Genomic DNA, 21,419 nt, shown 5'->3' on the forward strand with positions numbered 1-21,419 from the left:
CCCGTCTCCACCCCAGGCTACTTCTGCATTCTGTGCTTCCAAACGCAAACCCGCACTTACTCACTGGCTAGTTCTGGAATGCTGGGAGTCATCCTTGGCACTTTATTTTCCATCTAACCGTGGATGAACGGTTGCGCGTTCCACCCTGGGGATCTCTCTTAAATCCATCTCATTTTCTTCCTACCACTTTATATCCAAGCACCCCTGCCTTTTGATTTAAACTCTTGCCTTTCTACTAGTTGCTACTGGTAATTTTTCTGCACTGCTTTTCTCAGAGCATTTGAAGGCCTCCCCAGTGTAGAGCACATGAGCTCAGCCTCGACCATCTCTAGGAGCTAACCTGGCTTTCTCCTGACCACCTCTAAGGGCTAACATGGCTTCTTCCTGACCATCTCTAGGAGCTAACCTGGCTTTCTCCTGACCACCTACCTCTAAGAGCTAACATGGCTTCCTCCTGACCACCTCTAAGAGCTAATATGGCTTCCTCCTGACCACCTCTAAGAGCTAATATGGCTTCCTCCTGACCATCTCTACGAGCGAACCTGGCTTCCTCCTGACCATCTCTGGGAGCTAACATGGCTTCTTCCTGACCATCTCTAGGAGCTAACCTGGCTTCCTCCTGACCACCTCTATGAGCTAACATGGCTTCCTCCTGGATTCCCTTCTTCTCTCTGAACATGAGAAGAGTAGCCAGATAGGTCGGGGAATGGTTCTGTTTGCTTCCCCTGGCCCCCAACCCCTGTATACCCTGGGTCCACTTTGTGGTCAGTCATAGAGGGAAGAGTAGCTAATGCCAAACTGGAAGCTGGGATCTGTGACCACCACAATCTTCCATGTCATTGGTCCTTTCCTAAGCCTCTGCTCTGGCCTCCGAAGTGACCTGCCTATAATTTCATAGGTGCTAGCACAGGCATAGGGCGTCCTGCCTCCCAGCATGCCCGCCTGACCTGAGCCATCTTCCCTCAGGATCACTACGACTGGGGTCTGCGGGCCATCAAGTCTGTGCTGGTGGTGGCTGGATCCCTGAAGCGAGGGGACCCTGACCGCCCCGAGGACCAAGTCCTGATGCGCTCCTTGCGAGATTTCAACATCCCCAAGATCGTGACCGACGACGTACCTGTGTTCATGGGCCTCATTGGGGACCTCTTTCCTGCCCTGGATGTGCCCCGGAGGAGAGATCTCAACTTTGAAGCGCTGGTTCGGAAGGCAGTGGTGGATCTGAAGCTCCAGGCTGAGGACAACTTTGTAGTCAAGGTACATGGAGGCTTTCCCTGCCTAGAATTTTTTTTATCTCTCACTGCTTTTCTTGGATGATGGGACATCCTTAATCCAAAGTGTTGCCTTAGATGTACAAATATGTGTCTACCTAGGCATAGTTCATTTCAAGAGCTCTTTCCTGGGGCGCCCACACTGTGGGAAGGGTGGTGGGGAATGCAAGGGCAAGATGGTGCCCCTTCCATCAGAAAGCTCATGATCCAGCAGAGGACTAAGTCCCAGCCCGTTCTGCTCTTGCACATGTCCTTTTCCTGTGAATTACTTCAGACAGGATTAGAGAGGACAGATAGTGGTAGACTATGGGAGCCATGCTGCTTCTTTGGCATATTTCTGAGCTTGTAAGCATTTTGAAGTGATCAAGGGCAAGCTTTCTCACAATTAGAAAGACCTGAGGGTGGTAGGCAGACTAATGCCACCCTCCCTCCCCTCACCCGAGACATCTGCATCCCAGTCCCCAGAATCTGTACTATGTGATGTGGCAGTGGATGATGAGGGTCACTGATAGAATTAAATCTGCTAATCAGCTGACCTTGGGATGGAGGGATGGTCCTGGGTAACCTGGATGGCCCTGTGTAATCACAGTGGTCTTTTAAGTAAAAGAGTGGGGTAGGAGGGTGAGTGTCCCCCCACCATCACTGGCACTGAAGGTGGAAAAAGGGGCCACGTGCCAGCAAAGCAGGCAGCTTCTACACACAGGAAAAGGCAAGAAAACAGATTTTCTCATAGAGCCTCCAGAAGGGATTGACCTTGGCACACTTTGATTCATGCCCCATGAGACCCATTTCAGACTTCTGAGCACTGAAACTTGAGTTGTTTCAAGCCTCCACACTGGCAGTCATTTGTTAAGGGAACAACAGAAAATGAAGATTTTTAGCAGCAATTACAGACTTTCAGGAAAACCCTGAAACTTCAGGGAATGTATGACAGGTTCCATGGCCTTTGGAACTGTGATGGTTTCTCCTGTGTTCTGGGGAGGCTCAGGGCAGGTGAAGACATTTCTCCTTGCATTAAAACAGTGGATGACTGAAGAAGGCTCTGTCTAGAACAGATCTTTAACCATGATTAAAATCATCTTGATTAGAAGTGACTATACCCGTGACCTACCTCTTTGAAAAGGAAGCACAGGTTGGGGTGCTTGGCTGGCTCAGTCAGTGGAGTGTGTGATTCTTGATCCCAGGGTTGTAAGTTCGAGCCCCACATTGGGCATTGCAATGACCTTTAAAACATCTTATAAAAAATAAAACAGGGCACCTGCCTGGCTCAGTTGGAAGAGCGTGTGACTCTTGATCTTGAGTTTGTGAGTTTGAGCCTCATGTTGGGTGTAGAGATGACTAAGAAAAGTAAATAAACTGGGACGCCTGGGTGGCTCAGTCATTAAGAGTCTGCCTTCAGCTCAGGTCATGATCCCAAGGTCCTGGGATCGAATACCACATGGGGCTCCTTGCTCAGCAGTGTGCCTGCTTCTTCTTTTGTCTGCCTCTCTTTGTCTCTCTCTCTGGCAAATAAATAACTAAAATCTTTTTTAAAAATAAAAAAAATAAACTTAGGAAGGATGGGAAGGAGGAAGGGGAGAAGAAAGTAAAGGAAGGAAGGCTCGTTGGTTTGTTGGTTGAAAGAACAAGCTACAAGGTATTGGTCAACATGGGGCAAGGACCAAATGCCGTAGTGATTTAACGGCACTAGCTAGCATTTTTATTGGGGTTACGATGCATTGTTACATCTTTTGGGCTTTGGATAGAAAGTTCCGTATTTTCTGAGTGGTCAGCCCTCATCCCATTTTTCTGGAAGTCGGTTAGTTTTACTGAGCAACTTCACAGATGCTAACGTTCCAGAACACACAGATGTTGCCACAGTAGAAGTGCATGCGCACAAGTAACTGTACCTTGGAGCAGAATGTGACGAGTTCCACAGAAGAGGATCCTGGGGTACAGGAACACGGATAGATTTTTTATTTCCTATGCAGTAATATCTTTGGGAACTCCATGACCACCACCATAGAGTTCACAAGTGCCTTTATGTGACATATCCCACCAGACCCCCAAAACCCCTGAGGCCAATGGGGCAGATGACGGACTTCACAGACGAGGACACTGGGCTGGCGTTACTTCTCCAGGATACCCCGGGGAGGGTTCTGTGAGAGAGAATGTGCTCCGCCCTTGAGGAGCTGGGGGGGCGGGGCGGGGGACACGTTCCTTCTACGCCATACCAGATGGCATTTTGAGCGCGGAATACAATGCTGTGGGAGAGATCAAGACCCAGGTCTCGGTAAATAGAATTGTAAATTGCCATCGGCCTCCATCTCTCAGCTTCCATGTCACCTAAGAAAGCAAAACATGACCTGGTCCATCCCAGTCGTGGTAGGTTTTGCCTGTCCACTGTCCCCACGCCCAACCTCCCTCCTCCCAAGTGCAGTGGATAGACATCGTCAAGGTAGAGACGGGCTTGAGGGCCTTCCTGGAGGAGGCAAAGGTGGGCAGAGGGCTGGATGGAGAAACACAGAGATTGTCAACCCAGCAACAGGAAACAGAAGGGCACGGGGGCAGAGAGTGAGCAGTTGAACTGGAAGGTAATATGGGACCATGATCCAAGGGGCATTGAATGCCGGACCAAGGGCTTTCCTCTTAAAGGCTCTGATCCTAAAAGGTGCCCCTTCCCTGGAGGGGTGTTAGGTTCAATGAGGATCCTGATAGATGGGGCATGGGAGCTCATGTCCTGTGACCAGAACAATCCACGTTCTCCCCAGATGCTCTGGGAGTCTCCTGAGTCAACATGACCTGACCTCCCCATTTTCAGCACTCTTTCCTATTCAGAATCTTACTTTTCCTGTTTTTTGGTCAGTTGGCCCACATTCTGTGTCCTCCTTTTTCTTTCCTCCTTTTTCATGATTGTTTTCTGCTCCTCAGATAAGACAGATGCTCTCTGTGAAAGGCTCTTGGTACAACCGGCATTTTCTACCCACTTCTCATTTGTGCCATCTGCCTGTCCTCCCCAAAGTCCATTCATTGAAAACACCTAGCAAGGTTCTGCTTTGAGACAGCCGACTGAGCTCCCTAACCATGGTCATATGAATTCATTTTTTGAGAAAAAGGAATTAGAAGTATGGAACCTGGAAGGGGATTGTTCGATCAGTTTCTGGAATGTGGATGAAAGCAGGTTGTTGGAACCCACGGGGCAGGAGGGCCACAAGCCAGAATCCACTCAGAAGGGCTTCAGGAGAGGAGGGCCCTGGAGTCAGCCCAGCCAAACCCTGTGGAGGCCCTGGGCTTGGAGTCGATAGCGAAGGAGGACAGGAGCAAGAAACAGAACTGCAAACCACCAAGCAGGGAACATGAAGTCAATTTACCCTATAATTTTTCCACCTGGCTCCCTACTCTCTCCTCCCAGCTCCCCCTTCTAGTCCCAGATTCCCAAGAAGGCAGACCACGTACAGCCGTGCACTTAGCCCACAGCCAGAAAGAAGAATCTACAGTAACTTAATAAACTCTGGGGGGAAGCTCTGACTGCTCTTGGAGTACTGGTGCCTCTATGTATGGTCAGCCTGTTCTCTCTGGGGCCCCTCAGCCTGGAGGCCAGTCACCTGTTGACTCCTCCACAAGTGAAAGATCAAAGGCCGAGCTCTAATCACCGGCACCAGCTCTCGTTCTGGGAGGGCATCCCTGAGCCTATCCAGCCATCCCTGCCTTCTAGAAAACGCAGTGCCGCTCTTCATTTACACTCGAGGCTCCGCAGATCCTGGAGAAAGTCAACAGCCTGAGAGACAAAGGCGGACCGATAGACACTCCCCACCACCTCCCCACCCCCACCCCGCACGTGCACGCTTGCGCACGCCCACACGCATGTACACGCGGTAGCTGACGGCAGTGTGAATAAGGTAGAGAGTGTTTCGAAAGTTCTAACTAGTATCCTTTAAGAAAATTTTAAAAATGATGCCCAGAAAAAGGGGATGAGATGCTATAAAAAAAATAAGAAAAACTATCAGAGATTTGTAAAGAGCTCTTTGAAATGTATAATTGTGTCATTGATAACATAAAATTCAGTGAGAGCATCGGAAGGTAAAGTCAAGGAACCCCCCAGGACAGAATTATGTATATGTGGGTACAGTGTAAAAAAAAATGTATATTTTTTATATATTTGTTTTTATTCAAGGTATATGTTTTATAAGGATAGGGATACTTATGTCTATATGTAAATATAAAATGTGTATATAAAAAATATATATGATACACAGACAAAGTGCAAGAGTCAAGATGACATGGAAAAGATTGATCTCTGTGCAGCATGTTGCCAATGGGAATTTTAGAACTTTCTAGAACAAGAGAAACATGAGATTAGAGGGGCTCAGTCAGTACTGAACTGAATAGATTCAAACAGACTGTCGCAAAGACGCATCATAATGGAATTTCAGAAGTCAGGGGTCAAGGGCAAACAGTAAGTTTCCTGGTTGGGTGAGGGACTGAGGAAGTAGGTCCAGGGGACCCAAAGTAGGAGTGAGGTTCAGAGCGACACGGGAACTTCTCATCAGCAGTACTGGGTCCTAGAAAACCAGGAGACCACTCCTTCAGAGTTCTGAGGGAAATGGTTTCAAAACCAATTCTGTGCCAACCAAGTTATCATTCAAGATATTATCAGAGTCCTAAAAAAAAAAAAAAAAGATATTATCAGAGTCCTAAATCTTACTTCTTATGCACCCCCTTTTTTAGTTTATTTATTTATTTTTGCTTTTTTGCGGTTTGTTTTTATGTAAATTCCACTTGACACACAATGTAATACTCAATCCAGGCATACAATATCGTGGTTCAACACTTCCATACATCATCCACTTCCATACATCATCACAAGTGTGCTCCTTAACCCCCATGACCCACGTCACCCATCCCCCCACCCACCTCCCCTCTGGTGACCGTCAGTTTGCTCTCTAGAGTTAAGAGTCTCTTTCTTGGTTTATTTCTTGGTTTTTTTTTTCACCTTTGCTCATTTGTTTTGCTTGTTAAATTCCACATATGAGTAACATGCTGTGGAATTTGTCTGTCTCTGACTGACCTACTTCACTTAACATTATACTCTCTGGTTCCATCCATGTCATTGCAAATAGCAAGATTTCTCTCTTTCTTACAGCTGAGTCATAGTCCATTGTATCTGTACCACTTCTCTATCTTTTCATCTCTCAGTGGACACTTGGGCTGCCTCCATAATTTGGCTACTGTAAATAATGCTACAGTAAAAATCAGGGTTATGCACCCTTTTGAGTAAGTTACTTGAGAATATACTATGGGAAAATGAGAGTGAAAAATGAAAAAACAATGGGTTTCAAAAAAATCAAGAATCCGGAAAAAAAAAAGTCCTAGCATTTTAGCTGTCAGAGGACCTAGAAAGCAGTGAATCCAAAATAGGGCAGGAAATCCCTGGTGTCCAACACAAGACCTCAGAAATGGATACATTAAAAAAAAATGGATATATTCAAAACAAGAATAGGTCAACAAGATGAAAGTTCTTATGTGTTTTTATTAAACTTCTCAGTTATGGGGCCTGAGGCATATGTCTTTTAACAAAGTGAAAGGAAAACAATTAAGAACAAGAGAAAAAAGTCATGGTCCAGATATTTTTTTGTAAGTAAACATAACCTGATATTGATCACCATATGGAGTATAAGAAAAGAGTATCCATTTGACCTTGGGTTGATGCTGAGAACATCTTCTGTCAAGTCATGACTCTAGGCCCACAGAGAACACAACGGAGACCAGGCAACAACTTTCTCCCGCAGTGAAAACTCTCTACAGCCAGTGGAATGTAAGTCACGATCGGTCTTCAACCCTCAATCACAGAAAATAGAAAAGGTCTAACTACAAGGCCAAAACAATATAAATATTATCAAACATAGCAACGTAAATGTATAACGTGTCTGGCAGAAGTAGGGGAAAGAAAGATAAAGGGAAGGATGGGGATACTTCTATAGTTACCTTGCAAAAGATACTGTCGAAAGTGGATGGATTCCTAATTGGCTGAGTGTGGAAATAGCTCATTCACCAGTTGATAAATGGATAAACAACTTTTGAAACCTACACAGTGAACTTTCACTCAGCGACAGGGAGGAACGAAGTACGGATACATGCCTTGTATCCGTGAGATGAGCCTTGACGCATTATGAGTGAAAGAGACCATTCACAAAATGCCCCATACTTGCATGAATCTATTTATATGAAGTGTCCAGAAGAGTCTGATTTAACAGAGACGTTGCATGGGGCTGAGGTAGGAGTCGGGGATAGGGAGTGACTCCCTGTGGGATGTTTTTTTCCTTCTGGAGTTGAAGAAAATGTTTTAATAGTGGTAATGATGGGATGGTTCCGTGAATAGGCTCAAAACCATTGCTTCGGACACTTTCAAAAAGTGAATTTTATGGTACTTGCATTCTATCTCAATAATGTTATTGAAATGAATGAAAAGAAGTTGATGGAACTAGAACGTGATTTTAAGGCTTTCGGGATCAGGGAAACAGTCAGTAGTTGTTCATAGGGAAAAAAAAATCTAGGAATATAATACAATCTCTGTTCAATAACCAGAACACTGCCTCCACTTCCCTCCCTGCACCCCCCTCCATTTTTAAATGCAATGCCCTCAGGCCAGTTTCATGCTAAAAACCTTCTGTTGTCCTTAGAATAAAATTCCAAGTACCAGTTCCTGCATAGCTGACCCCTGCTTACCTCTTTTATCTCATCTTATACTCACCCCACTACACCCCTACCTTTCTTTGCTGTTCTTTGAGCCCTCCAAGCTTGAAGCCAGAACCTGGGGACTTTTCTTTCTTTCAAGATTTTATTTATTCACTTGAGAAAGAGAGAGAGAGAGAGAGAGAGAGAGAGCATGAGCGGAGGGGAGAGGCAGAGAGAGAGGAGGAAGCAGATTCCCCACTGAGCAGGGAGCCCAATGCGGGGCTCGATCCCAGGACCCTGAGATCACGACCTGAGCCAAAGGCAGACGTTTAATTGACTGAGCCACCCAGGCACCCCAGAACCTGATGATCCTATACTCACTGTCACTCCACCTGGAATGTCTCCCACGGATCTTAACATGGCTGATATTTTTCATTCATATATTAGCTTACACATCAGCTACCCACAGACCCTTCCTGATACTTCCCTCATTCTTATCTCAAAAGACCCTTTGTTAAGTTCCTGAAGGACAAAAATAAGAGCCAGGATTGCAAATCTGCTTTGGGTGCTCTTGGGCTCTGAACCAGAGGAACCGCAATCGCTTAGGACAGAGAAGAGGAAAATAGTGATGCTGTGGAAATCACAACTCAGCTTCTCAGTAGGTGATCCTGCCACAGTGGAAGTGAGTCCTCTCATTCCCCAAACAGAAATGCATCTGCTACCTTTATATTGAGCCTCAGAGTGATGTTCTCCTCCTGATCCCCAGGTTGTACAGTTCTAGAAATTTCATCTGAACATCTGTATCACTTAATTAAAAAAAAAAAAACAGAGAAGTTCCCTTTTCTCGTGTTTTGAAATGTAGAATAAATAGGATGTATGGGGGGGTCTTGTTATTGTACCACACTGTGCAGATTCTAGTACCTTACCCCATGCATTCACATTCCTCAGCCATTGAGGGTCTCATAGTGCAAAATGTGCTTGATCTACATTAAAGTTCAATGTCTTAGCCCATGGTCCATAAGACCCTTTACAATAGGAGCCACTCAGCTTTTCCAGCCATCCTTCACGTTTTCAGCAAATATCAATGCTTAGTATGTGCCCGATTCTCTGATAGACACTGGAAATGAAAATATAAGAAACCCAGTCCTGCCTACCTTCATGGAGCTGATAATCTAATAGGGAGAAGAGTAGCCATGGCAATGTTGAGTACTGAGATGTAGGTATGGGACACCTGCTGCCAGCTAAGGGATGTGTAGGACCGACCAGAAAAAGGTGAGAGAAAGGATAACATTTGAACAGAAGGCGCCATATCTTAAAAGATGTAGACTCAGGAAAGAACATTATTAAGGAACCCCAGTTGTCTACCTGTAATGTGCATGCTGGGGTAGAGGAAAGAAGAAGCTGGTTTGGGCCAGTCTGTAAATGGGCCTCTTAAGCCAGTCTGAGGGTTTGGGATATCATCACCAAAGCTATGGAGAACCACTGTAGGGACAGAGTGATGGCAGTGATGTGATCAGATTTTCATTCCAGTAAATGTGCTCCTACAAGCAAGGACAGGTAAACCAGGAGGCAAGCCAGGACAAGAGTGATAAGACCTTCAATGCTACCATGTCCCCAAAGAGCTCCTTGACTCCAGACTCATCAGACTATCTGGTCAACCACTTCAGGCTCTGTCACACCACAAGCCTCCATGCTGTTATACCTCTGCTTGCAAATGCCCCTGTTCAACTTGGCAAACTCAGCCCTGAAGCCCCAGTTCAAATGCCTCCTCTTCTTCCAAGGCTTTCTTATTCCCTTTATCTGTACAAAATCAATTGTTTCTTCCTACCTGTTCCCATAGCACTTTATAAATAACTCAATTATAGCAATTATTATGCTTCCCCTTTAACCTGTAAGATCATGGAGAGGGGAGAGTCCTCTCTGAATCTCCCTCACCTGGAACACTGTCCAGCACTTAGTTGATGATTAATAATGATTAATTATTGGGATGTCAGTGAATGACAGGCTTGTCCCTCTGGCTGAGCTGTGTGTCTCCCCAGGTTGTCCAGCTGGAGGAGCTCCTGGCCGTGCGACACTCTGTATTCGTGGTAGGGGGCGCTGGCACTGGCAAGTCTCAGGTGCTCAAGTCCTTGCACAAGACCTATCAGATCATGAAACGCCGCCCTGTCTGGGCTGACCTCAACCCCAAAGCAGTCACAAATGATGAACTCTTTGGCATCATCAATCCAGCCACCAGAGAGTGGAAGGATGGTAAGAGCGGGACACCTGTGGGACAAAATTCCTGCTATCCTGAGCCCCAGAGGCAGGCTTGAATCTACATCCAAGGGTGAACTTCAGAGGGAAGAACTCTGGCCTGATCAGTTTGGAGTGAGAGAAGGAAGTGAAAAGAATCAAAGAGAGGCAGACTCCAGTTTTGGCTTGGAGGGGAACCTAAGCCCTTGGGAGATTCTCTCTCCTTGGAGACCCTTCCAGCTGCTCCTTGAGAAAGGGCATTAAAAGAGGAAAAAGCAGGGCAGGCATTCTCAACTGTGGTTCTGTGATTGTGTAGCTGAAGTCAGAGTCCCTACATTGCCTGGCAGTGGATTTAAGACAGGGGTGGGGGTATGGAAGTTCACAGCTCATTTCCCAAAGGGGTGGCATGGTAGACTTTGGCTTCCCACAGTGGGCACCTGTTCCCGTCAGCCCCCAGGAGTGATGGGGAGACATCACTACAGACAATGGGGCCTCAGGGCCTGGCTGAAGACATCATTCATCCCCGTTCATCACAGATGGGTTCTAGAACCATGATCCCTTCTACAGCAATTCAGAGGGTCCCAGACTCCTGTTCACTTAGTGCTAACCCCAGTGTCACCTTCCAAGATTTAGAAATCATTGGTAGATGCTGGAAAGGGGCACTGTCATCAGGAAAGAACTGAAAAGAGACCTCTGAGCTGATAGGGCCTCTTTCTAAAATCCACATGGCTTCTGGAATGAGGGCCTCTCAGCTCCCTCCTCCCATCTCGGTGTCTGACTACATCAAGGTCCAACTGCCCAGGATCTAATTTAGGGCCCTGAGTCAGAGGCCTAGAACAAGGGGACTTAATGGGCATCCTTTCTAATTTTTATTTCACTCACCATTAACGAGGTTTAGTATCTTTTCCTCCTTTTTGGCTTTTGTAATTGGCTCTTTTCTGATTTTATTTCCCTGTATTATTTTCTTGTCCATTTGTAACAGTTCTTTATATATGAGAGATAGTAATGCTTTGTCCATTCTGTGCATCACTAATGTTTTTTTCTGTCTACGGAAACTGTAGAAACCTGTAGACCGTTTGTCTACAGGCACTTTGTGGCATATTTACCATGCACTTTAAAAAAAACTTTTTAAAAGATCTTATTCATTTATTTTAGAGAGAGAGCTGCAGGGAGGGACAGAGGGAGAGGGAGAGAGAATCCCTAGCAGATTCCGCGCTGAGCATGGAGCCCAATGCGGGGCTCAATCTCACAACTCTGAAATCACAGCCTGAGCTGAAATCAAGAGTCAGTCGCTTAACTGACTGAGCCACCCTGGTGCCCCAACCACACACTTTTTAAAAGAGGAAATTATGTCCATTCTCTTAGCATCTGGCATTCCTCTTCAGTTGCTCATTCTTCCTCTTTTTCAGTTATAGACACAGTATCATAAATTGGGTCCTGAAGATTCCTTGTACATGAACATTTCTTTTATCCATCTGGAATTTATTTTGGGGCTCAGTATGAGGTAGGGAATCCACTTCGGATTTGCTTCCAAATGGATAATTGAATGTGTCAAGACCATTTATTAAGCCATCCATCCTTTCCCTCTGTATGTAAGCACCAGCCTCTCATATATACGGAGATCTGATTCTGGGTTTTCTGTTCTGTCCCATTCATTATTTAATCCTATACGAGTGTTATTCTACTCCATTCACAGTCATTTTATAACATTTTAATGTCTGATGGCGTAAGTTCCTCCTCAATATTCTTTCATAATTTTCTTGGCTAGTCTCGGACACTTCTTTCCATATGAAATTTAAGCTCATATAATTCAAACTTTAAGCTGTGTTGTAATTTTAATTGAAGTTTTATTAAATATGTAGTATTCGTCAAATATGAAGACATTGACAATGATTTATAATCATAAATCTGTATTTGCAAAAAAAAAAAGAACTACTAAGCAGATGGAGGACCACTTTTTAAAAAATTTGGGGGGAATCTGGAAAAAATAGGAATGTGGTTGGTATTACTACTACACTTTTACCAAAATTGGCAGATCTAATAGACAGAAAAATAAGCATAGTCATAGAGAAATTGAGAAATACATCATCAAACTCAATAGAACACATCATTTTAAAGCTTTGTGTCTTAGAAGTTGGAAACATTCCTTTCTTCATATATTCCTAGAACATTTATACATTTGAAGTTTAGTTGGGCACAGAAGAGACTAAAGAATCCAAAAATATCAATTTACATGCCACGTTGTCTGATAATAATACAATAGATGTAGAGATGGACACTAAGAAAATGACCAAAAATAATCGTACTGATTGCAAATCAAGAGAAGCTTGCAGGGCAGCTGGGTGGCTCAGTCAGTTAGGGGTCTGACTCTTGATCTTAGCTCAGGTCTCTATCTCGGGGTCTTGAGTTTGAGCCCTGCATTGGGCTCCAGGCTGGGTGTGGAGCCTACTTAAAAAATTAATTAATTATTTTTAAAAAGAGATGTTCTCTTAACCACCCGGGTGAAAGAAAAAAAAAATACATTGCATTTCTTCTTAGAAACAGTAAAAAGAACAAACAAAAACCAAGGGGGCATGCCAAAGGCCAATAAAGAAGAACTCTAAACTCTTCTTATTTTGGAAAATGGGCTAGAAATGAAGGCAGTATCTGTCCTAAGAAATTATTCAGAGTAGTAAACTGAACCCGAAAAAAATTGGGAAAAAGAAAAGAAGAATACAGTCTGAAATTAATGGGAAGGAACCAAAAAAAAAAAAAAATCAGGAAGGATAAATAAAACGTAAATATGGGTTCTTTGTAAAGACCAGTAAATCCATTTTGAGCAAGACAGATGGGGGAAGAAGAGTAAAAGTATATCCAATTAAGAATTAAACGCTGTAATAGCAGATAAGTATTAAGATCGAAGAGATCACTTAATTATCTGATACATGTTTGGAAGACTAGGAGAAATAAAAGTGATCCTTTAGCAAAATATAATAATAACAAAATTTATTTAATAAGAAGCAGAAAACAAACTAGTGAAAAAGCAGGTTAAAACAGTAGCCAAAAAGAGTTTCCAAAATGGTAAAAAAGGGTACCTCTCAATTCATGTTATGCAACCAGAATAATCTTGGTACCAGCACTTATGTAGAACCAAAAAAAGAGCCCAATTCACTCAATCATATAGATTCAGAAATCCTGAATAACAGTAGATCCCATCTCTATGTTAATAAAAATAAGAGTACACTCTGACTAGTAGAATCTACTCCAAGAATGCAAGGACGGATTGATTTTTTTTTTTTTAAGTTTTCATGTAAAGCTTTGAAAAGTTAGAGGAGGAAATCATGAGCTCAACAATAGGTGCTAAAAGCTCAGGAGCTGTTCCTAACTTAAAAATTCTAAGTAAAATAGGAATAGATAGAAATCCCTTAAATATAGTAAATTTAAATCTTTATAAATAAAGCTTTGTCTAAAGCCCAAAGCAGGGGGGGAGCATTCTGAATGATGAGAAACTAAAGCCATTTCTATTAAAATCAAGAATAAGTCCAGGGGAGCTGTTACTAACATTATTATTCAGTACTCTTGGCGTGGGATTCTAGAAAATGCAGTAAGACAAGAAAACAAAATATATGATATAGGTTAGAGGAAAGGAAAAAATTACTATTTTGCTGCTAATACAACTTTATGCCTAGAAAATTCAGGAGACATTTTGAAAAAAAATCAGTAAAATTAATATGAAAATTTATTAATGTAACTAAGCATAAAATAAATACACAGAATTTGATGACTTTTCTCTCTATAGCTAAAAAGGGGAAATACAGGAGAAAAAAATCCGATTCACAATAGCAACAAAACTATGAAATGTTGAGGAATGCTTTTAGCCAGAGATACATTGAAAACACTGTAAAAGTTTATTATGGAACATAAAGTAATATTTGAGTAAATGAAAAGACATACCACAGCATCAACTGGGAAAGCTTACTATCATAAAAATCAATTATCTCCAAATTAAGATCTAAACCTCATGTGTGCCAATTAGAATCACATTGGGAACGTCTCTCAAAGCCTGGGCTGTGTCATGAGGGATGAAATCTCACCTGGAAGTGTTTTCTGTAAATCCATCCCATCCCAGTTGCCCGCTGAAGCGATTCTCCAGGTCCCTTGTCACCTAAGCCAGTACCATCAGATTTCGTTGCATTCTGCCGATGTTCTTCCTAAAAGGGTCCGAGGGAGACGCAGAGACAGCAGCCCTTGGCACTCACAAGGAAATTGCAATAGATTAGGATACAAATCCAGTCCTGACCTGTCTTTTCCATTTACACCTTCTCCTGGGTGTCATAGCTAAGAGGGAAAGGCTGTCTGATGAGAAAGGGCATCGATGAGATTGGTTGGTGAGTGATTCATGGTTGCTTTTAGGACTGTTCTCTTCCATCATGCGGGAGTTGGCCAACGTCACCCACGATGGGCCCAAGTGGATCTTACTGGACGGCGACATAGACCCAATGTGGATCGAGTCTCTGAACACTGTCATGGATGATAACAAGGTATGGGAGCGGGGGAACCCCCACACCGTCCCTCATCACCTAGGAAACCAGCTTCCCAGGTGCATTTGGAAATCTCGATCCCATCCGAGGACTGGCGCCAAGTAAGGAGTTGCTTGAAGACTAGTGTCTTTATCTTCTTCCCCAGCTTTATTGAGATATAATTAACATATAACGCTGTGCAGGTTTAAGGTGTGTGACGTGCTGATTTGAAATATGTGTCTCTTGTAAAATGACCACAGTAAGGCTAGCTAACAACTTTGTCCTAGAATTGCACGTGCGCAATCCCTGCATTTTTAGCATTGTCGTAACTGTTTTCAGAATCATCTGCCCAGAGATGGATTTAATATGCAGAGCTGGAGAGAATCTTAAGTCCTCTGTTCAAATGTCTTCCCTTAAGTTTTTGCTTCTTTATAAATAAGGACGCCGAGGGTCAGAAACATTCTGAGCCCGTCAGCCATCCTCAGTGGTGACAAACCGTTATCCTGGGAGAGTGTATTTTATTTGTCGTAAACAGTGGACATCGATACCAATAAAGTGGCCGCTGAGCTGGTAGCTGCTCCTGAATTTACTCAGAAAACACATCCGGATTAGAAGTGTTATGATGGTTTCAGCATTGACAGACTCATTAAACTAAACGTGTACCCTCCCAGAGGGGCCCACTTTACTTATTTCTTACAGAAGTGCAGCGGACACGCAATGTTACATGCGTTGTTGGTGCACAATGTAGTGATTGGACAGCCCTCTGTGTAAAGGGGCGCTCACCGCAAGGGGGGGCTCCCATCTGCCACCGTATGATGCTGTGACAAAACCACTAACCATATTCCCTACACTGTACCTTTCATCTCCATGACTTGCTCATTCCATAACTGCAAGCCCAGTACTGCCCACTCCCCTTCACCCATTTTGCCCATGCTCTCACCTCCTTCCCTAGAGGGACCGCTTTATCTTTTTTAAAGATTTTATTTATTTGAGAGGGGAGGGGGGAGCAGAGGGAGAGGGACCAGCAGACTCCCAGCTGAGCCTGGAGCCCGACATGGGGCCCGTGGGGCCCGATCCCACGACCCCGAGATCATGACCTGAGCCAAAACCAAGAGTCAGACACCCAACCGAGCCACCAGAGGAACTACTTAAGAAACAGTAATATGAACCCTAAACCCTTCTTAGAAGCAATCTTGTTATTCCAATGTGGTCTAGCTTGTTCGAATCCTTGACCATCATTGACTCTTTTTAGAGAACTTGTCTTTTGATCCACTGCACACACAGGGATGGAGGTAGAGGGGCTAGAGGAAAAGAGGTAGAAGATTCTTGTAGAAAATTCAGCAAATACTCATAATCATAGTGAAGAAAATAGTCCTTCTTAATCCCTGCTGGGAAGAATCAGCCCTCCCTCCCTCCTACCTGGGGTGTCCCTCCCTGTGTCCAGGTGCTGACCCTGGCCAGCAATGAGAGGATCCCCCTGAATCCCACCATGAGGCTGCTCTTCGAGATCAGTCACCTGCGGACGGCCACACCGGCGACAGTCTCCAGAGCAGGTATGACCCAAGCAGGGAGAGAACCCACCAGGCTGCTCACTTGGAAACGGGTGCTTTCAGCCTTGCATAGGGTACAGCCAGCTCTGAAGGAAGCTCCAGACAGGAGCCAGACATCGGTCCTGTGGACCTCTGGCTGGCTTCTAGCCCCGATCTGTGTCCATGAGGGTGAGCAGGTGCCCTAAAGCCAAGGCCACGGGCTGTTCTTAATTCATAGATGGGAAGGGACAGGCCCCTGAGCTGGTCCACTGTCCTCTGCCCAGAAGGGCCTCAGCTGAGCCTGCTTTTTGGTCAGTTCCTGCCTCTCACGTCAGTGGAGATGAGCAGGGACTGCACTTCTCACTGCATTGTGGTGAGAGGTGACAACCTTGTACCTTAACTTACCTCTGACTCCTCTGCGAAATTGATCAGCACGGCCTAGAGCATCAGGACAGAGGGTCTGATCTCCACCGTCACATCAGATTCCCTCTTGAGGACCCAGCTGAGGGTGGGCACATGGGTCTGGAAAAGTCTGTAATCATTCCCTAGGGCTGACTAACAGGCCACCAGAGACTTGGTGGCTTTCCAGACAACAGACATGTACTCCCTCACAACTCTAGAGGTCAGGCATTCAGCTTCGAGCTATCAGCCCTCCAGGGGAGAAGCCTGTCATGCATCTTCCAGCCCAGGCTGCTGGCCCCAGGATTCCAGCCTCCACCTCCTTAGTCACGTGGCTGCTTACCCCGGGTGTGCCTTGCCTCTCCTGTCTCTTACAGGGACACCTGTAAAAGTTCCAGCCAGATAATACATGGCGATCTCGTTGTGAGACCCTGAATCACATCCGTAAGGGAAGGGCTTTTTACTGGGTAAGGTCACATTCACAGGCTCCCAGGATTAGGACAGACATCCTTCTAGAGCCCACCATGACGAGGATGTGTCATCACAGCCTTCTTTCCTCCCGGGCCTAGACTTGGCCATTTGACTGGTCCCCACCCAGAGCAGACCCACTTACCCTCTCAAACCAAGGCCGGTTCTCTGTTTCTTCAGAGTCCGGGCTTCCGTACATTTTCTACACAGACAGAGTAACTCCTGGGGGTAAGGAGCCCGCTGTCCTCTGCTGAGGCTTCACTGATCAGAACTCCCCGTGTCCCCAGGAATCCTGTACATCAACCCGGCAGACCTGGGGTGGAGTCCTCCGGTGAACAGCTGGATTGAGAAGAGGGAAATGCAGACCGAGAAAGCCAACCTCACCATTCTGTTTGACAAGTACCTCCCGGCCTGCCTGGACACGCTCAGAGCCAGGTAGGCCTTGAAGCCCAGTGCAGGAGGCCGTCAGTTCACACCTGATAGCCCGCTGATGTCCTGTCCCATCCCTGAAGCCAGATGTCCACAGAGCCCTCCCCTCTGGGTTGGCAGGGGGCAGAGGGCGGCACACGTTACCAGATGCCTCTTGTCTGCTCAGGCAAGAATACAGAGGAAGCCCGCAGAGCCTGTGGGTTGTACTATGAGATGACCGTCCTGAGATCCTTCACACTGCAGGGCACATAGCTGGCCTCCTTAGAAACGCTCACACTCGTGCTCCCTCGTGCATAGAGGCATCTCTTGGTACCTGCCCTTCAGTCAGGACCTCCAAACCCAGTGTGGAAAGTTCACAGGCCAGGGCGAAGAGAGCTGTGTTTCCAGAAGACAAACCCCATCGAGCAAATCATGAGTGTGTAAAGTGAACATCTGTCGGGTCCCCTCTGCCCCCACCCCCAGCAAGACTCTGGGTCCTGAGAACAGCTCTTCTGTGTAGCTGAACTGAGGGCAGGACCTGAAGGAGAGGAGGAGCCAGCCGCAGCCGCAGCCCCGCACCCTCCTGACCCTTGAGGAAACGGTGAGGGAGTGACGATGAGATTTTACCCCGTCGTGTCACAGTGGTCTACACCCTTGCTGATGACAGAGAGGAGCACTCGGCGTGCAGAGAAGGGAAGAGCTGATGGGGAAGGTCCCAGAGGAAGGGCCATGAGAAAGAACCTGCTCAGAGCACTCCGCGCCCGTCTCACTGAGGAGCCGATGAGAGTGAGGGCTTGGGTCGTCCCCACGTAATCCCAAAGAACTGACGGGTCACGGGTCGCCCCAAAACCAAGTGGGTTCAGGCCTCCAGCACAGAAAATCCAGTGTCATCCAGAGTATGTGGGTCTCTCTTTGCAGATTCAAGAAGATCATTCCGATCCCAGAGCAGAGCATGGTCCAGATGCTGTGTCACCTTCTGGAATGTCTCCTGACTGAGGAGGACGTCCCCGCGGACAGCCCCAAGGAAATCTACGAGCTGTATTTTGCGTTTGCCGCCATCTGGGCTTTCGGCGGAGCCATGGTCCAGGACCAGGTAAGAGGACATACCATGGTTAACCCCCACATGCAAACCCACAGTGGCAAAAACTAGTCTTCCAGCAAAGATCTGGGAAAAGAGGACCGCTAAATGTCAGAATGAACATGAAGGCATCAGACTACTTGGTTATCCGTCTGTTGATCTGCTAAAGACATCAGCCTCCAGAGGAGGGCCTCTTGGAGTGAGACAGATGAGCTCGGGCTATGTTTTGAGCTCCTGCTTTTGGAGTTAGTGATGTATCCCGATTTCTTGGGGAGTTGCTGTGTTTTGGGAACAGAGGTGTAGGTCCACTGCTTTGCAAGATGATGTGTGTTTGATGGATGGAGTGATGCTGTGTTACAGAAGCTTTAGAGGGTGGAATCCCCTTAGCATTCCAGAACAAGTGTGGTACGGACGACTCCGTGCCAGACCAGAGTTAATCAGCAATCCCCCGAAACCCCGAGCTGTCCACAGGAGTATGGACCAAAGGTTAAATGACATCTAGGGCTAGGAAAACAAATCACTATTTCTATCGTGGTATTGGCTGCTGTGGCCTCAGGTATGGGGGTAGGGATGTTGGCTTGGAATATCTTGGCATCCTATTCCTAACCTTTCCAATATCCCCATACTTTTTCTTTTCTTTTCCTTTAAAAATTTTATGAATTTATCAGAGTGAGCACGAGCTGGGGTAAGGGATGGAGGGGGAAGGAGAAGCAGGAAGTCTGAAGCGGGGCTCAATCCCAGGACCCCAGGATCATGACCTGAACTGAAGGCAGATGCTTAACTGACAAAGCCAACCAAGCCCCCCCTGCAGACATTTTCCTGGCTTAGTTTTCTCCAAATGACAAGTTCTTTATCTGGAAACATTAGAGTCAAGGTTAGGCAAGCCAGTCTTGGACAGCCGCCTCCAGCTATCAGGCAGTGTCACATGGGGGCCGAGGGTATGGACTCTGGATCTGAATCCTAGCTTTGCCACTTAGGACCTGGGAGACGTTGGGCAAATCGCTTCCCCTCCCCCCACCTTACTTCCTGCCTGTGTACGAAGGCGATGAGGGTGCTGACAGCGGTGCCCAGTTTCTATGGCAGTTGTAAGGTTACAGGAAGGGATACTGTTTGCGATCGTCCAACACAGATATATGCAAAGTTCTTAAAATCATGCTGGAGTGCACACCTGCTTATTAATGGTCGTCTCGTACCAGAAATACTCAGTTTCAGAGCAAGTGTCCAGTACCCCCCTCATTGCAAGGAATCAAAGCAAGCTGTAGTGGGTGGACAGTTAGGATTTACTCTTTCTGGTCTGGGTTGATCGGATGCTCTTTTGAGGAGAGAGGTAGAAAGTTTCGGCCTCCCAAGGCAAAGCCATGTTCTAGAATCCAAGATGTCGGTGAGCCAGGAGCACAAATTTCGAATGAACAATTAATTTTTGTCCATTTGCACAAGCCCTGGGTGTTAGCATCTGTCTTCCCTCCCTGAGATGCTCTTTGGTGCTCCACATTTAGAATGCAGCTCTCGCAAGCTCCCAGTGTACCTCTCCCCATCGTCAGAGCCAGAGCCAGATGTTGGGTGGGGGGTAAAGGGGGCACATACCCAAACTGGGAGTGAGGCATCTGAGAATTTCACTCTGCCTCTCCTGGTCTTTGGAGATTCTCCATGGACTGTTGCTTTGACAGCTTTCCATTTCCCCTTTGAGGCAAGGAATCCAGCAGGATGGACGAGACCTCGCCCAAGTACTGAGATGCAAAAGGCACAGGTTACTGCTTTCCATCAAATGCGGGCCTGACCTTTCAACAGCTCGTGTTGTCAGATAGCAATGCTGCTGGGCTTCTCCCCCGTGTTGGTGCTTAGCAGGCAGTAGGCTCAGGGTGAAGACACTTGGTCAATTTCTCTATGGCAGTACACATTTAAATCCACTCAATTCTTTTTAAAAGCCTGGGAGAAAGCATGCCTCCAGGCATCCCGGGCCCTGGAGCACTTGGAGCCGTAGGCAGCCATGCTAGCACATGGGGAGAGGACGAGGGAGAAAGCTTTTAGCAGCAGGGAAGGCCCAAGGCCTGACACCAGCCGCATTCAAACCAAACACCAGAAATAGTGCCCTAAGTAGAAAAACAGGAAGCCGGCCAAAATATTCACACCAGGAACAGCAGTGGTGCTGATGTTTGTAAAGCTGTCATAAAATCCAAGGAGAAAGTCGATTTGCAGCCCATACCCAAGTTGGAGCTTCAAAAGCAAGACAAGCTTCTCACTGAATACTTTGCAAGGATCACAGGAAATGGTGATGTCTCAGCACCAGCTCTCTGGGACCAAACACCTGAGTCCAACTCGTGGTGCCTCCGTGTGCTTCTAGAAGCTGTCCTTTTCCGTTTCTGTCTTTTCATGTATCAGATAGGAAGAGTTGGTATTAGCCAGGAGAGCTCGGAGCCTGGGGAGCATCAGGTGAGCTGATGACCAGACTCTTGTGCAGTATACAGATGGGCCTCAGTGTCCTCAAGTTCAAGGGGCAGGAAAGGGGCCACAGGACTGTCCACATCCAAAGGCAATGGGGTGTCTGAAGGGGCCTCTTCGTGAAGGTCACTTCTGAAGAGACATCCTAGGAACTGAACCGAAAAGCGCTCCTAGCTAACTCAGCAGAGGTGACCCTGGCTTTAGTGTACCATTAGAGTGGAGGTGAGGTCATGTGCTGATACTAGAGAGGAGACAATGCTGGTACGGCCCATCAGCAGTGGGGTGGGGGCTGGTTCCTTGACCCAGAAGCTCAAGGTCGAATTGGAGGTGGGGAAAGAAGATCCACCCAACCTCTTTTGTTCTAGAGATGGCCTTGGATTTTCCACAGAAATCTAGAACCAGGTTTTTTAATAAGAAGCTAAAAGTCTTGAAGGGTTTTATCCAG

General features: G+C 46.2%; 1 protein-coding gene across 1 annotated transcript in view; it reads left to right on the forward strand.

The window, feature by feature from the left end:
• The window catches only part of DNAH9 (dynein axonemal heavy chain 9), a 313,067-nt gene that overhangs the window by 126,643 nt on the left and 165,005 nt on the right, over window positions 1-21,419 (forward strand). The window contains exons 31-36 of the mRNA XM_032840101.1: window positions 967-1,254; window positions 9,962-10,172; window positions 14,547-14,674; window positions 16,098-16,206; window positions 17,337-17,484; window positions 18,376-18,550. Of these exons, the coding sequence (XP_032695992.1) occupies window positions 967-1,254; window positions 9,962-10,172; window positions 14,547-14,674; window positions 16,098-16,206; window positions 17,337-17,484; window positions 18,376-18,550 (1,059 nt within the window). The remainder of the gene's footprint in view (window positions 1-966; window positions 1,255-9,961; window positions 10,173-14,546; window positions 14,675-16,097; window positions 16,207-17,336; window positions 17,485-18,375; window positions 18,551-21,419) is intronic.

This window comes from Lontra canadensis, unplaced genomic scaffold (assembly GCF_010015895.1).
Source record: "Lontra canadensis isolate GAN:19392208 unplaced genomic scaffold, GSC_riverotter_1.0 scaffold110, whole genome shotgun sequence".
NCBI lineage: Eukaryota > Metazoa > Chordata > Mammalia > Carnivora > Mustelidae > Lontra > Lontra canadensis.